Here is a 16,600-nt window from a genome sequence, read left to right as displayed (position 1 = left end):
ACATAGAAAATGTGTTACATAGGGGGAAAGTCCTTGCAAAAGTGTGTACCTTACTGAAAACTGCATACAAAAACCTGTTTATTAGGTGAAGTTCACACTAATACGTAGACAAATTTTTATAAATCAAAAATTGCTGCAGAAGTGTGGATAACTGAATTTAACATTGGAAAAATGAGAGAGAGAGAACCAAAATTGACAGATCTATCCATCCCTACATTCCACACGAGACTGGCCCTACTGTTAGGCAGAGTGGGGCAGCTGCCTTGGGTAGCAGATACGGCGGGAAGGGCAATGAGATGTTGAAGGAGAGCTCTCTGTTACACAGAGCCCCCTAAGTGAGCCTCCTTCCCTCAGGTGTGCCATCCCATCACCAGTGTTGAACTAAGAATCAATTGCTGCTCCAAGCTACTTCTCTACATGGAATGGGAGGTGCCATTTTGTCCGCCTCAGGCAGCAAGATGTCTTGAGCCAGCCCTGACTTCACCTCTCTAGGCTCAAATTAATCCAGGACCCTGATGTAGACATTTAAGTTCTTTAACTAATTACATCCAATGAAACTAAATGTTGGGAGATTCAGGACAAGCGACACCTTCTACACTGTTTAGGTCTGTGCCCATATATATATATAAATAATATAATATATATAATTTCTGCAGGTTCAGGCTGTTGCTAGAAGCATACCAACAGGACCAGCCCTCCCATAAAGCAGAGTGAAGCAGCCACCTTGGTTGGCTGATGCTGCAGAGCAGAGTTGGCAGTGGCAAGGCTTTGGAGAAGAGAGGTGCAAGCCGTGTGGCCTGCCCTTTGTCCCCTGAGTTGGCCTATCGCCCTCAAGTGGATAGAAGATGTTGTCATGTTGCCAGTGCTGGAATTCAAATTCAAGTGGCTGGCATCTGTATGAGAAATAGGGAGGGTTGGTGGCACCACCTTGTCTCTTGCCTCACACAGCCAAATATCTTGGGCTGGCTCTGAGGCGTAGGTACACACCCCAGAAAGTGGTAACCCTCACCCTCGTATTTCACAAATGAACACAGAGCGCCTCCTGTGTATTTGTAACTTATAATGCTGTGCACACATTGCTGGCTTAAACACAGAGAGGTGGCTCAATTCTCAATTCGGTTCAAAGCCAGTTTGAGGTGGGAATGCATCAAAAGGCGGCATTTCCTGAAGAAGTGACAGGATGGGTGTGGAGTGTGGCTAATGTGCAAAACTGTGGTTGGGAGCGTGCCAGATGCAGAGTAAAGGGTACACAGCCTCACACCAAGAATCACTGCCCGACAGACCGCACAAATCACCAGCAGTTTGGATGAAAGCCTTCCCATATGCTGTGCTATTTATTTTACCCTGAGGGTGCTTCCAAACCACCTGTTTACCGAGTATTTATCACGATCTGTTTTGCAAGGAGGGCGGTTAGATGACGTCGTGTCAAAGCAAGTGCTAGCCAAGGGCATTTCCCCATCATTTGCCTTTTGGCAAAAGTCTGATCGCTGAGGGAAATGGGTTTGCTGAGCAAGACTTCACCATCAGCTATCATGGCAGAGCCCGAATTTGTTGGTAGGTCCCACCCCCAAGAGCAAAAGCCTGGAAGCGCCCTGAATCTACAATAGCCCATTCCCTCCAACATTCCTCAAATGAAAATAGGGACATATCTCACTCCGCAACTGACCCTCCTCAAACCGCCCCCCCCCCATTTTTTGCCGTCCCCCCACCAAGAATTTCCTGTCAGAAGAAGGGTGAATGCAATAGCACTACATCAACGGGACAGAGCACACATGCCTTCAACTGTCCTGAGGAAACCCCTTAATCCTGATTTTATTATTCGTAGATTTACCAAAAGAAAAACACACCATAAATACATTTTAGAAAGGGGTAAGATTAGACGCAAAGCATTAAAAATAATAATTCAAGATTCCTTGTGCTCCGCTCCTCTCCCCCTTTCTTCACGCCCTACTCTCTGTTTCCATCGCAGAGCTGGGCCTTGGTGGCAGCAGCCATATCCACTACGAGCTGCCCAAGGGAGGAGGCCATCAGCTGTGGCCATGGAGAGGCAATGGGATGCTCCCTTTCTGCCACTCAGGACAAGGGCCAGTTCATCCTCCTTCCTGAGCTCAACGGCGACAGCACTGGCAGGGGAAATGGCGACATTTCAGAAGCAAATCAGAAGCCCAGATGGCTTTCATAATTCTGGAATGGTCCCTGGAAAATCGGGACACTTGGAAAGGTATGATAGCCGCTGCATCTGAAGCAGTTTGTGTTAATAAGCTGGCCATAGGGGTCAAGGCTGGGGCTGGGGTTGGAGCTGCGAGAGCTTAAAGTTTAATATAATGTTCCACCCTGCCATGGATCGGATGGTACTCACCGCAGAATCAAAACACATTCAGCAACCTTAACACTCTTGGGTGTGTTGGCGGAAACTAAGATAGTGTACATGTGAGCACTCTACCAGCACGTTCTTTTAAAGGTATCCCTTCCCCCAAGGCATAACAGATAGACAGCAATTTGCCAGGGACAAGTACCAGGAAATATGGAGTGACGTTGATAAAATGCAGGCAGTAGGAGCATCTAGCAACCTCCAGTTGTCAATCCCTCCCTAATCTCCTTGCATCCTGATTGATAATGGATGGCCCTTACACCAGGCAGTTCATGCTAAAGGGGAAAGTGATCTCAGTTACTTGATTCCCAGGCCACACATAGGGAATAAGTTGCATTTCCTACCCAAAGGCTCATATACAAATCTGCCTTGCAAACAAGGGCTCTTATCTTTGCCACGGTCTGCTTTTTGATTTATACTAGAATGGTAGAGTTGGGAAAGAACCACGAGGGTCATCTCCGATCTTGATTTGGTTTGGTATTTGCATTTCACTTTTCCAACAACAAGGTTGAACTCAAGGTGGTTTTCCAAGGAGCTCAAGATGTTAAATACAGGAAGGCCTCAACTTACGCACGTTTAACTTCAGCTTTATGCACTTGGCAAAATAAATAAATAAAAGGGGTTGGAAAGGAGGTGGGTGTCTGGGGCGGGGAGACTTTGGCATTCCCACCCACTGGAGTGGACAGGACATGGTGAGAACAACCCTGAAATGAATGCAATTCATTCTGTGGTATGTAAGGTGCACTGCAATTACAGCATACAGACAATTTCGTCTGATTTCCCATTAGCCTACTAAGTTTTATTATTTTTTGCTGCTTGTGTGTATGTTTCCATCAGTGGGTGCACAGCCAGAGTCTAAGCTTACATACCCTCCAACATTTCTCTGATGAAAATAGGGACAGCCTCCCATTCCGTAATGATAACTTTACTATTTATACCCCACATATCTTACTGGGTTGCCCCAGCCACTCTGTGCAGCTTCCGACATATATAAAAAGACAATAAAACCTTTTTTAAAAAAGCTTCCCTATACAGGATTGCTTTCAGATGGCTCGGGGGTTGGATAACTCCATATCCTCCAACAATGCTACAAAGAAAATAGGGACATCCTAAGGCACAAAGGAGGGACGCGGGTGGCACTGTGGGTTAAACCACAGAGCCTAGGACTTGCTGATCAGAAGGTCGGCGGTTTGAATCCCCGCGATGGGGTGAGCTCCCATTGCTTGGTCCCTGCTCCTGCCAACCTAGCGGTTCAAAAGCAAGTCAAAGTGCAAGTGGATAAATAGGTACCACTCCGGCGGGAAGGTAAACGCCGTTTCCGTGCACTGCTCTGGTTCGCCAGAAGTGGCTTAGTCATGCTGGCTGTACGCCGGCTCCCTCGGCCAGTAAAGCGAGATGAGCGCTGCAACCCCAGAGTCGGTCACGACTGGACCTAATGGTCAGGGGTCCCTTTACCTTTAAGGCGCAAAGTGGGACATTCAGGGATCAGATCAGAAACCGGGATGGCTTCTTTAAATCAGGAAAGTCCCTGGAAAATAGAAACTCTTGGAGGATCTGAGCTTAATGGTATTTTGAGAGGAGCTAGATGGCCATGCATATTCTCCTCCATTTGCAAGGCACACAGCTGAACACTTCCTCCACTGCCAAACTGTGCCTTATAACTAGTTCTATGTCCATGGCAAGTTAAAAGCAAAACAAAAACTTAACTAGAGAGCCAGTTTGCCAACAGTGATTTTAAAAACGGAGTATTCTGAGTGGGATGTATGCACTATCAATTAAACATCTAATATGTGGCCCCTTAAAAAGAAACCGCTGTGACCCAGGAAGCCAGTTCCTGGAGAGCAGCTAACTCAGAGGTGTGGCCTGGCTGGGTTAGTTACTGCTGGGTGCAGGCTCCCAAGCCTCATCAAGAATAAAGTTTAAATTTGCATTAACTAAGCTTGTGGAGAGTTCATACAGGAGGCACATGGTGCCAGAAGTTTGGTGGACCGTGGCCTTCACACAGAGCAACACAACAAACCTACCACCTGTAATTTTCGAGACTGAAAGCACAGCAGAGAACCGGACAAGATGGAAGGAGTTAATGGATCTGGTATTTGCAGGCCCAGAGGCAGGTAGGTGGTCTGCATTCTGGCCCCCCGCCCCAGTCAAGCTTCTTATTTGCTTATATGTGTTGGGCCAAAGGGCAGGGATATCTGTACAGCATAGATTTCCAGCAGCCAGCTTACAGAAATTGAAGTTCAGACATTGGAGCCAATTCCTAGGGTCGAGGTCCCTTTGCCTCCCCCCCCAAAAAAATCTGAGGGGGCCAGAGACCCCCAAAGTTGATGGGAATTGCCATTCAAATGGTGTGCATGTGTGGTCTTGTGATTGGAGGGACACAGGTGGCGCTGTGGTCTAAACCACTGAGCCTCTTGGGCTTGCCATTCAGAAGGTTGGCGGTTCAAATCCCAGTGATGGGGTGAGCTCCCGTTGCTCGGTCCCAGATCCTGCCAACCTTGCAGTTCGAAAACATGCCAGTGCAAGTAGATAAATAGGTACCGCTGCTGTGGGAAGGTAAACGGCATTTCTGTGTGCTCTGGTTTCCGTCATGGTGTTCTGTTGTGCCAGAAGTGGCTCAGTCATGCTGGCCACCTGACCTGGAAAAGCTGTCTGTGGACAAACGCCGGCGCCCTCGACCTGAAAGCGAGATGAGCAGTGCATCTCATAGTCGCCTTTGACTGAACTTAACCATCCAGGGGTCCTTTACCTTTACCTTGTGATTGATTATGCAGTTTGGGGCTTACCTGGGACCCACAATATTTTATTCAAGTTGGTACCCCTGTGTTCCGACATTCTGCTCGGTGATTTTTTTAATAGAAACACTGTGGGTTTTTGAAAAACACACAGAACCATAGAAGTGTAGAGTTGGGAAGGAGCTAAAAGGTCATTGTTCACCCCCTGAAGGAATTACTGATGTCCATCTGCTCTCCGTTTAGAAACCTCCAATGAAGGAGAGTCCGCCACCTTCCAAGGTAGCCCATTCCACTGTCTAACAGCTCTGTCAGAAAGTTATTCCTGGTGTTTAGTCAGACACTCCTTTCATGTAATTTGAATCCATTGGTTTGGGTCCTACCCTCTGGGGCAGCGGAAAACAAGCGTGTGCCATCTTCCGTACAACAGGTATTTGAAGAAAGCTGTCATATGCCTTTCAGTCTCCTCTTTCCCAGGCTAAACATACCCAACTCCCTCAACCATTCCTCATAAGGCTTGGTTTCCACCTTGGTCACCCTCCTCTGCACACCTTCTATCTTGTCAATAGCCTTCTTAAACTGTGGTGCCCAGAACTGGACACAGGACTCCAGGGGTACACGAGATCCCTTAGTATGGTATTTCTTTGTATGTAACTGAAAATGTAGCACAATTAAAGGTACCCCTGACCGTTAGGTCCAGTCGCAGACAACTCTGGGGTTGCGGCTCTCATCTCACTTTACTGGTCGAAGGAGCCGGCGTACAGCTTCCGTGTCATGTGGCCAGCATGACTAAGCCGCTTCTCGCGAACCAGAACAGCGCACAAAAATGCTGTTTACCTTCCCCCCGGAGTGGTACCTATTTATCTACTTGCACTGGCATGCTTTCAAACTGCTAGGTTGGGAGAAGCTGGGACCGAGCAACGGGAGCTCACTCCGTTGTGGGCATTTGAAGCACCGACCTTCTGATTGGCAAGCCCTAGGCTTAGGTTTAGACCACAATGCCACCCACGTACATTAAATATCGCACATTTAAAGCCCATTAAATAATCCAAGGTTGCCAACTGACTCTCATGTCAGCCCTGTAGCTGTGCCTTTTAGCGGATGGATCAGTCGCAATTAGGAGATGATATTCTCCCTCTCTACGCTGTGGAAGTCTCACTTGCCAGTGGCTGCCTGTCAAGCTTCTGGCTGCTCGTAAAGGGAGAATAGCTGGCCAGGTGAATTAGGCCAGGGCACTTTTGCAGAACCTGTCGCTTGCAGCCACGCATGTTCTTAGAATATCAGCCAATGGTTGCTTCCAGACAGGAGCCTTCCAGCACTAACCAGTCTCTTATTTCCCAGTATTTGCTGGATGCTGCAATCGCAATGTGCCTTGCACAGCATATAATGAATCACATCCTTTCAGTGCCTTCTCCACCCCAAACATCTCACCACTGTGCCCTGTCCTCTCCTGTTGGTGGAGAGTCAGGCTTCACCTCGATTGCCTCTCCTCTCTTCCCACCCCCCTCCAAAGTGTTTTTTTTTAAACTTTCTGGGCATACGCAGGCATAGGAACCAACTCATAGGAGCCGAGGGGTCTTCAACTCCCCTCTAAAATATTTGATGGGCATTGCCATTCAAATGGTGTGCATGCACCGCATCATGTGATCGATTATGAAGTGGGGCTTACTTGCACCCCCAAAAAAATATTTTATTCAACTTGGCACCCCTGTATGTAGGTGTGGGTACACCTTTCTGTACCAGTATGTGCACTGGTTTTTTGTTTTTTTTCTACAGCATGATAGCACAATAGTGAAACATTTAGATATCACTCACATTACTTCTAGGGACGCGAGTGGCGCTGTGGGTTAAACCACTGAGCCTAGGACTTACAGATCAGAAGGTTGGCGGTCCGAATCCCCGTGATGGGGTGAGCTCCTGTTGCTCGGTCCCTGCTCCTGCCAACCTAGCAGTTCAAAGGCACGTCAAAGTGCAAGTAGATAAATAGGTACTGCTCTGGCGGGAAGGCAAACAGCGTTTCTGTGCGCTGCTCTGGTTCGCCAGAAGCGGCTTAGTCATGGCCACATGACCCGGAAGCTGTATGCCGGCTCCCTCAGCCAATAAAGTGAGATGAGCGCCGCAACCCCAGAGTCGGTCACGACTGGACCTAATGGTCAGGGGTCCCTTTACCTTTTTTACACGTTACTTCTAACACCATTCTTTGTGCATCTCAAAGATTTGTGCATTTCTTCTCAAAAAATATGGACATGGGAGTTATGGGGGGCAAAGAGGGAATACAAACCAAATTTCTTCACTGAAATTTCTTTCCTCCCAGTTTCAAAGGAAGAAAAAAAGTCATTCGTCACTTTATCTCCAAGATCGACCTTCCATTCTTTCTCTCTTTAAGGATGTGGCTCTATGCAGCAGAAATAGGTGGTCCTGATTGACACTAGCACTCCAAGACATTCCGGGTCAGAGGCACTGAACAGTCATGGCTGAACACTTTTTACATGCCCTTGACACGTGTGGTCTGCAACTTCTTGGCACAGCCTACGCTCGAGAAAGGTTTTGTATTGGCATGTTTGCATATCGGATCAGTGCACTGAAACAGTTGTTACTGGGGCAATTAGACGTGAAGGACTTATGCTAACACTGAAGTAGAGATGTTTTGTGTGGAAATAAAAAAACAAAAAAACCACTGGGATTTTCTTTTTTTAAAAAAGAAAAGAAAACCCCACACATAGAATCATAGAACTGTAGAGTTGGAACAGGTCCCAAGAGTCATTTGGTCCAACCTGCTGCTCCAAGGCTGCAGCCTCAGTTACCCCTTATGTACTTTAGGCTGCAATCCTCTGTACATGCAAATCACCTGGGAACCCGTTCCCACTGAATTTGAGTGTGTCCGAGTTAGATGTGTGCAAGATTTCCCTGCACACCTCCCTTTCGTAGCTGAAAGGAAAAGGAAGCTGAAATCTACACAGGCGCATCTGATCTCCATTAAGAGATCTTTGGGAAACAACTTCAAATAAAGTGACAAATCACCTTCTTATCCAATACTGGAGGGAGTGGATGCACTGGCGGAGGAAGAGGAGTGCGGGGGGGGGGGAGCGCACCGCCCCTGGCAGCACGATCCCGGCCCTGCCCCCGCCTGCTCTCCGCCCCCCTGGTGCCAGAACATGAAGCTCTGCCACTGGGTGGATGGCTAGAGAGGCTGGAAAAGCCTCCTGTTAGATATTGTGGGGTTCAGTGCTCTTTGTACCCGCAAGTTTTTCCACAGTGTCTATGCGTGGCGGTCTGCATCAAAACGCCATATATATTTTCAAATACTTTTTATTAGTAAGTAATGAACACTACCTAAAAACGAACAGTGAAAAAACTAAACAAGAGAGGTGCAAGCCATTGCTTAAACAGTCATGCCTTGCTGTAGTCAAAGAATCATAGAATTACAAAGATGGAAGGGACCCTGAGGATCATCTAGTCCAACCACAAGGAATGGAGGGATCTTTTGCCCAACATGGGGCTTGAACCCAGGACCCTGAGATTAAGAGTCTCATGTTCTAATGACTGAGCTATAAGCAGACAGGCTGTATTAATATTTGTTTTTCTTCCCCCATCCCAAGTTTGACCAGCATCACGTCTATGCAGTTCACATTTGAAGTACATACAATCCAGAAAGTTAAAACAAAAAGGGGGGGGGACCACTGCCACATGTTGCCAACACCCCATTTGCCATATCTGAAGGGCCCTCGTTTGCAATAGTAAGCTCCTGTCTGGAACCGCCCTGCTTCTCCCATGTGCCAAAACCTATGCCGAGAGAGCTTTGGAGATAAACAAAAGGAACTCGAAATACCAGTTATTTTCAGCCCCATTCTATCCCCCGACTATTCACGCATAGGAAAAGGACTACCGCGAGCCATGCAGCACTAACAGTAGAACATACGAAATACATGTTCAGATCTTTCACCACAGAGCAGATGATCTCCCCACCACCACTGTCCGCACATGTGAGCACACTTCCCTTGCCACAGAGGACAATGCGCTTGGAAACTGCAGCCCTTGGAAACTTGACCTGCGACAAGTATTTTTTTTGCCACTTGTCGTTTTGAACATGGGCACAGGTTATTTTTGTGTTACAAGTTGGCAGCCAAGAAGCATATTGTGAGCCTGACATGCAGCACAAAGCTCTCTGAAGGGTCCCAAGAGAGAGCGTGAAGTTGTTAAATCTAGCATCGGTCAAGGGTGCAGCGATGGTCAATGTGGCGTCAGTTTCCTTCCAGGTACTGGCCAATAGCTATGGTTGTGCAGGTTTTCAAAGCTGGCAACTTTAAGACTGTGAATGCAAGCCGTTACCCACAAAGATAAGGTACCCCCAGACAAATCCACCCTTCCCCACATCCAAACCATAGTTCAGCATTTCCTCTGCGCCACAACTGGAGCAGCCAGTAGACCTGCCTGCCAGACTTATGTGCCTGAGAGCCTGATGCCCCTCTTACCTGTGGACTGCATGCTCTCTTGAATTGCTTCCACTTCAGCCAGCTCCATGCAGACCCCTTGGCCGTGCATGAGTGTGTGCAGAGGCTTCTCCACTCCCTGCGGCGGGTAGCATCGCAGCCCGGAACCGCAACGCGGCGTGTAGACCCCGCAGGGCATTCCTTTGGCCAAGGCGCAAGTGGCGCAGCACCCGCAGCCGGGCTCCTGCACCAGCTCCTCGCACCCGGTGGGTGCCCTGCAGCGCGCCAGCTTCTCCTCGGAGCATGGCGGGCACTGAATGGCGTCGAGGCTCACGGAAAAGCCCACCTGTACCAGGAGCAGCAGAGTGATGGGCGCAGTCCCCGAGTGCATGGCAGGCAGGCAGGTGTTACAGGGCAGCAAGGGAGCGGCAAGCAAGGCGATTGCAAAAATAAAAATAAAATAACTGTGTTGCTGGCAGAGCAGAGAATCTGATCTCCAGTAGAAAGGGGGACTCTGTACTGAAGAGGGGAGAAGCTCTTTCTTTGGACTTTATACCACTCTCTGGCCACACCTCCCTGTTGGAGGGAGAGGCAAAGGAGAACAGCAGCAGCAACCAAGGCAGCTTGCCCCACAGCTGAGAAAAGACCTCATTTGCCCTGAGGAAGGAAGCACAAAGAGCTTGCAGCTGCTGCAAAGACGGAAACCTGTGCCGGGACTGGAAAATAGCAGCAGCCCTCCAGCCATGCTTCTCCTATTACTTTGGTAAGTTACGAGTGCGCCTTGCCAGTGCCTGTTTGGTTTCTCTGTGAAAGGGAGGGTGGAGAGGCTGGGCTGGGGGGTGTGGGGGGAGAGAGAGAAAGAATAATGCCACAATTATATTATGCATGCCTCGTCTGAGGTTGTGGCCACACAGGCGTTGCATTGATTAGGCTCAGAACATGAGAATGGTCACGCTGGGTCCGGTGTTATGGTTAGGTAATTTTAGATTTTGGATTTTAATGGGACTCTGGGAAGAGGAAGGGGGCTGTAAATTTGTTCTGTTTTGCTTATTTAAAAATGTGGTGGGCCACTTCCACTGGGCTTGGGGAACCTCCCGATCATTCTGCTGAGTGGGGCCTTCAACGCCTACCCTAAAGTCCTGTCCCAATGGCACCACTGCCTGTGTGATATGATGGATCCATCTAGTCCAGACATAGGCAAACTCCGGCCCTCCAGATGTTTGGGACTACAGTTCCCATCATCCCTAGCTAACAGGACCAGTGGTCAGGGATGATGGGAATTGTAGTCCCAAATATCTGGAGGGCCGGAGTTTGCACTTGGCTGTGGAAGTTCCATTCTTAGCAGCTGTGGTGTCTTGTGATTGATAGATGTATATTCCATGAACTTGTCTAGGCTTAATACACACACACACACACACACACACACACCCCTCTGCTAGTGGCCATTGCCAGATATTGCAGAACATGGATTCCTGTTTTTGCAGGTTACCTGGACAAGAGAAAAACGGAATTCACAAATAAAGTATCCATTGGTTTTCCTTGCTTCCACCTGAGGCGTGTGGAGGTGGACCTTGTGCATCTCCTGCATTCTAGCAGAAAACGGGGAACCAGATGGGCAGATCTACTACACACGTGCTTTGCTTCCTTTGTGAGAATCTCTGAAGCCGCTCTAAGGCAATTATATATCTGTAAGGTCCTTTACCTGTCCTTCAGCATAAGGTCCCAGAGTGGGTTACAACAATGCAATACACAGTTCAAAAAACAAACAAAAGCCCTCCCACTGGAAGAGAAGAGTCGAAATTCGGCAAAAGAGGTGGGTCCCATGGAGCAAATACAGTGGCACCTTGGTTTACAAACTTAATCCGTTCTGGAAGTCCGTTCTTAAACCAAAGCGTTCTTAAACCAAGGCATGCTTTCCCATCGCAGCGGGGGACTCAGTTTACAAATGGAGCACACTCAACAGGAAGTGAAACATGTTCTGCTTCCAAAGCAAAGTTCACAAACCAAAACACCTACTTCCGGGTTGTTCTTAAACCAAGGTACCACTGTACCTTAAGTGCCGAAGATCTGGGTAAAGAGGTACATCTTCAGCATACAGAAAAAGCTATACAACAAAGACACTAGATGCACCTCTGTGGGGAGGGTGGGTGCAACATTTAGGGGCTACCACAGAGGAAGCCACAATTCCCTTCGCTTCTGAGGGTTCGCCTCTGCTGAACTTAACCCCCAAGAAGATCAGTAGGGATGGAGTTGGAGGTATTTGGGAGCCAGTAAATCACTGAAGGAGGGACGCGGGTGGCGCTGTGGGTTAAACCACAGAGCCTAGGGCTTGCCGATCAGAAGGTTGGTGGTTCGAATCCCTGCGACGGGGTGAGCTCCCATTGTTCGGTCCCAGCTCCTGCCCACCTAACAGTTCGAAAGCCCGCCAGTGCAAGTAGATAAATAGGTACCGCTCCAGCGGGAAGGTAAACGGCATTTCTGTGCGCTGCTCTGGTTCTCCAGAAGCAGCTTAGTCATGCTGGCCACATGACCCGGAAGCTGTACGCCAGCTCCCTCGGCCAATAAAGCGAGATGAGCGCCGCAACCCCAGAGTCGGTCATGACTGGACCTAATGGTCAGGAGTCCCTTTACCTTTCAAATCACTGAAGACCATATTCCCCAAACTTGGGTCTCCAGCTGTTTTGGGACTACAGTTCCCATCAGCCCTGACTGCTGGTCTTGCTAGCTAGGGATGATGGGAGTTGTAGTCCAAAAGCAGCTGGAGACCCAAGTTTGGGAAACACTGCTTTAAACACTAAAGCAAGCACCATTTCCTTTTGTTTGTCCACTGGATAATTCCAGAGAAGAGAGGATATTCACTCTTTCCATCTTTTCCCTCATTGTGCAAACTTGTTGTGTGTTTGTACCTCCCATTTGGGGCAAACACACACATTTCCAAGCCACAGTAGTCCAAGGATAGGGGCCTGTGGCTGCTCAGATGTTGCTGGACTCCAACTCCCATCAGCCACAGCCATCAAAGCCAATGGTTGGGGATGATGGGAGTTGGAGTCCAATAATGTCTGGAGGGTCCCGGGTTACCTATCCCTGCTACATCTTGATGGGGTTATTTTCCAGCTTGGGGCAAGAATAAAGAAAGGTGAGAAGTAGTAATGGAACAAGTGAGGAATGTCTCAGTTGGTAGAGCGTGAGACTCTTAATCTCAGGCTTGTGGGTTTGAGCCCCATGCTGGGTGAAAGATTCCTCCACTGGAGGGATTTGGAGTAGACATGATCCCTTCCAACTCTACGAGTCTATTAATTCTTTTCAAGTCCACTGTTTCCCTACTCTGAACTGCACCAGCCTGTGGGGTCTTCAGACATGTTTGTGTGATTTGAACTTTAGATATATAGAGAAGCTAAAAAAAATTTATCTCTCATACTGACAATACTTCATTTAGAAATAAAACGCATAGTTCCCTGGGGCTCAAACTTGCCTCAGAGTTATGTCTCTGACCTAAGTGACCTTAGTGGCAATTTCAGATGCATAGAAACTGGTTGTGGGCACTTGGTGATGATCAAGATTCAAAAGTCAGCTGTTCTCTGTTACTACTTCACTTGTTCTGGCTTCGAAAATAAATTCCAGGACCAAAACCTGGTGAGACCTGATTTATAGACCACCGTAGGTTTCTACAGGTGTATGTGAGCTTCTGACTTTAGCAGAGCTCCTCTGTCCAGCACAGAGTTCTTTGATCCCTTTCATATGTTTCATAAACAAGAGCAGTGTGTTGTTACACCCACCCACACAGCAACACATGCCAAGCTTACCTGCTTAACACATGACTTCCTGCCTCTGTAGTCAAATTGTTGTTGTTGTTGTTTAGTCGTTTAGTCGTGTCCGACTCTTCGTGACCCCATGGACCAAAGCACGCCAGGCACTTCTGTCCTCCACTGCCTCCCGCAGTTTGATCAAACTCATGCTAGTAGCTTCAAGAACACCATCCAACCATCTCATTCTCTGTCGTCCCCTTCTCCTTGTGCCCTCCATCTTTCCCAACATCAGGGTCTTTTCCAGGGAGTCCTCTCTTCTCATGAGGTGGCCAAAGTATTGGAGCCTCAGCTTCACGATCTGTCCTTCCAGTGAGCACTCAGGGCTGATTTCCTTCAGAATGGAGAGGTTTGATCTTCTTGCAGTCCATGGGACTCTCAAGAGTCTCCTCCAGCACCATAATTCAAAAGCATCAATTCTTCGGCGATCAGCCTTCTTTATGGTCCAGCTCTCACTTCCATACATCACTACTGGGAAAACCATGGCTTTTACTATACGGACCTTTGTTGGCAAGGTGATGTCTCTGCTTTTTAAGATGTTGTCTAGGTTTGCCATCGCCTTTCTCCCAAGGAGCAGGCGTCTTTTAATTTCGTGACTGCTGTCACCATCTGCACTGATCATGGAGCCCAAGAAAGTAAAATCTCTCACTGCCTCCATTTCTTCCCCATCTATTTGCCAGGAGGTGATGGGCCCAGTGGCCATGATCTTCGTTTTTTTGATGTTGAGCTTCAGACCATATTTTGCGCTCTCCTCTTTCACCCTCATTAAAAGGTTCTTTAATTCCTCTTCCTCTTGTAGTCAAATTAGGCACTCTCATTGTGGGTCCGTTCTCAGAATTTCTCTTGTTAGAATATGTGTAGCTGACTGACACTTTCCTAAGTGCAGTGAGTGTTCCACACAGTTATTTGTTCCACTGTTATTTCTTCAAGTTGTCTACTGTCATTTCTCAAAAGCTAATAAACACTTAAAAAAAAATAACCAAAGCTTGCATACGCCTTTCATAACTTAAATTGATCCAACTAGGAAATGATACCATGCCCACTTTTATTAAGAGTATGTAACAGGTTGAAAACGCATAATCATAATGTTAAACAGACTGATCTTGTGCATATTTACTCAGAATATATTCAAAGGAGTTTACTCTCTGATCAAACATACATAAGAGTGTCACTGTCAAAGTTTCCTTCCTTCCTTCCTTCCTTCCTTCCTTCCTTCCTTCCTTCCTTCCACCCTGTTTTGTTAAACCAGACAATTTAAGACCTAGAATCACAGAGTGATAACCTGGAATTCAAATGCTTCAAAGCTGAAGGGCAGCCATTGACAGTGTCTTCATGCATAAGGCTTAAAGTAGCTTTTCCTTTGTGAACTAAATGTATATCCTGCATTGTCCAAAATGCACATTTGCATCACAAATGACTCTCCTCTACTTTACCTTCTTTAGGGACAAAGGAAGCATAATGTCAACTTCAGCCTCATATGAAAAGAACCTGTGATCGATCACCTTGCCTGCCTTTGCTGCTAAATGAGAGTTGGAATATGGAAGAAACCAGTGAGAGTTATTTAGGCTGTGTACACCTTACTGTATCCTCTGGGTCCAGTGCATTCCCACAGCTGGTATTTGAACATGGTGTTGCCCACAACCCTGTAGTTTCTTGAGAAAATACTGCTATTTAGTGCATTTCCCTTCAAACCAGCTGAAAGGAAAACCTAAGCCACACTCACTTTGCAATTGAGCTTTTACATCCTGCTTTTTCTTAAAAGACTGTTTAAGCTTTTTTGTGAAAGGGGAGAGATTAAAGTCACTTTAAAATAACTTCTTTCCCCTCTGCCAAGTTTACATTCCTCCCCTCCTCAGTTTAATAACTTGTGGCAACCCTCCTTATGACCTTCCATTAATACAAAATATTCTCCAGTAATTTCCCTTTCTTCTTTGCTTGATCAAGCCAAATCTGATATGGTACCTCAAGCCAGCAGTCTATCCAATTGGCAGGCACAACGGGGAAGACAACTCACGCCTGGTATCTGTGTGATAACATGCTTTTCATGTATCGTGTATTTACACACTGCCAGCCTTCAAGTCTTCGTGAATGGCGCCCTCATGAGGTTTTAAAGATTACTCCTTATTCTGGGTACAGATGTGAGCAGGCCCCACTAGCTCAGCAATCTCCAGATGTGCCTGCAATTAATCAGGGTGTCCCTGATAAATTCAGAACCTCCAAGTGTCCCTGTTTTCCAGGGAGAGTCCCAGATTTACAGAAGCCATCCTGGTTTTGGATTTGATCTTGGAATGTCCCACTATTCCTTAAGGTAAAGGGACCCCTGACCATTAGGTCCAGTCATGTCCGACTCTGGGGTTGCGGCGCTCATCTCACTCTATGGGCCAAGAGAGCTGGCGTTTGTCCTCAGACAGCTTCCGGGTCATGTGGCCAGCATGACTAAGCCGCTTCTGGCGAACCAGAGCAGCGCACGGAAATGCCGTTTACCTTCCCGCCGGAGCGGTACCTATTTATCTACTTGCACTTTGACGTGCTTTCGAACTGCTAGGTTGGCAGGAGCTGGGACCGAGCAATGGGAGCTCACCCTGTCACAGGGATTCGAACCGCCGACCTTCTGATCGGCAAGTCCTAGGCTCTGTGGTTTAACCCACAGCGCCACCTGTGTCCCTATTCCTATTCCTTAGGACGTCCCTATTTTCATCAGAGAAATGTTGGAGGGTATGGAGTAAAGCAACCACCAAGCCAAGGAAATAAGTATCTTTATAACCTTTAGAAGGCAGCCCTGTAAAGGGAAGGTTTTTTTATAATGTTGAATGTTTCATTATGTTTTATTATGTGTTGGTAGCCACCCTCCCGTGAAGATTGTCCGTGGGCCGGACTGGCGCAGTGCAACACTGGAAATGGCATCTGCGCATGTCCGCAGCGCCGGAAATCGCTTCTTTGCATTCCCAGACGCCGGAAATCGCACCTGCGCAGAAGCGATTTTCAGCATCTGGGCATGCGCAGAAGCGATTTCTGATATCTGCGCGTGTGCAGACGTGATTTCCGGTGCCGGTCGGTGAGTCCCCGTGCCGCACTGCGCCAGTTTAGCGCAGCATGCGGGGAACTCGCTGAGTGGGTGGCTCAATTTGGGGGCGGCTCGGGGGCTGGTAAAACGGTCTTCGTGGGCCGGATCCAGCCCATGGGTCGCATGTTGCCGATGCCTGAGTTATGCAGTCCAAAAGCTTAAAAGTCATAAAGCATCTCAATCCAGTAAGCCATTCATAT

At 47.8% G+C, this 16,600-nt stretch overlaps 2 protein-coding genes and 1 long non-coding RNA gene across 5 annotated transcripts in view; 2 read left to right on the top strand and 1 right to left on the bottom strand.

Moving 5' to 3' along the window:
- LOC309517859 overlaps positions 1 to 8,153 on the top strand; it is a 47,045-nt gene extending 38,892 nt beyond the window's left edge. For both annotated transcript variants that reach the window (XR_014213288.1, XR_014213289.1), the window contains exons 2-3: positions 1,970 to 4,485; positions 7,418 to 8,153. This is a non-coding gene — a long non-coding RNA (uncharacterized lncRNA). The remainder of the gene's footprint in view (positions 1 to 1,969; positions 4,486 to 7,417) is intronic.
- IGFBP4 (insulin like growth factor binding protein 4) overlaps positions 1 to 9,924 on the bottom strand; it is a gene marked incomplete at its 5' end in the record, with an annotated part of 39,116 nt that extends 29,192 nt beyond the window's left edge. Inside the window, one exon of the mRNA XM_082197395.1 lies at positions 9,576 to 9,924. Coding sequence (XP_082053521.1) covers positions 9,576 to 9,924 — 349 coding nt within the window. The remainder of the gene's footprint in view (positions 1 to 9,575) is intronic.
- Positions 9,925 to 10,156: 232 nt separating this feature from the next.
- Positions 10,157 to 16,600, top strand: part of LOC309517751 (uncharacterized protein) — a 46,369-nt gene continuing 39,925 nt past the window's right edge. The window contains exons 1-3 of one of the 2 annotated variants that reach the window (XM_082197210.1): positions 10,157 to 10,296; positions 11,018 to 11,165; positions 14,779 to 14,951. The gene's annotated coding sequence lies outside the window, so the exon portion shown is untranslated. Of the gene's footprint in view, positions 10,297 to 11,017; positions 11,166 to 14,778; positions 16,088 to 16,600 lie in introns of both variants that reach the window. The other variant, XM_082197209.1, reaches the window with a different exon arrangement.

Source organism: Podarcis vaucheri, assembly GCF_965113315.1.
Source record: "Podarcis vaucheri genome assembly, chromosome: 13".
Classification (NCBI taxonomy): Eukaryota; Metazoa; Chordata; class Lepidosauria; order Squamata; family Lacertidae; genus Podarcis; species Podarcis vaucheri.
Note: the sequence above shows the minus strand (reverse complement) of the source record. Positions and strands in the feature narration are given on the sequence as shown.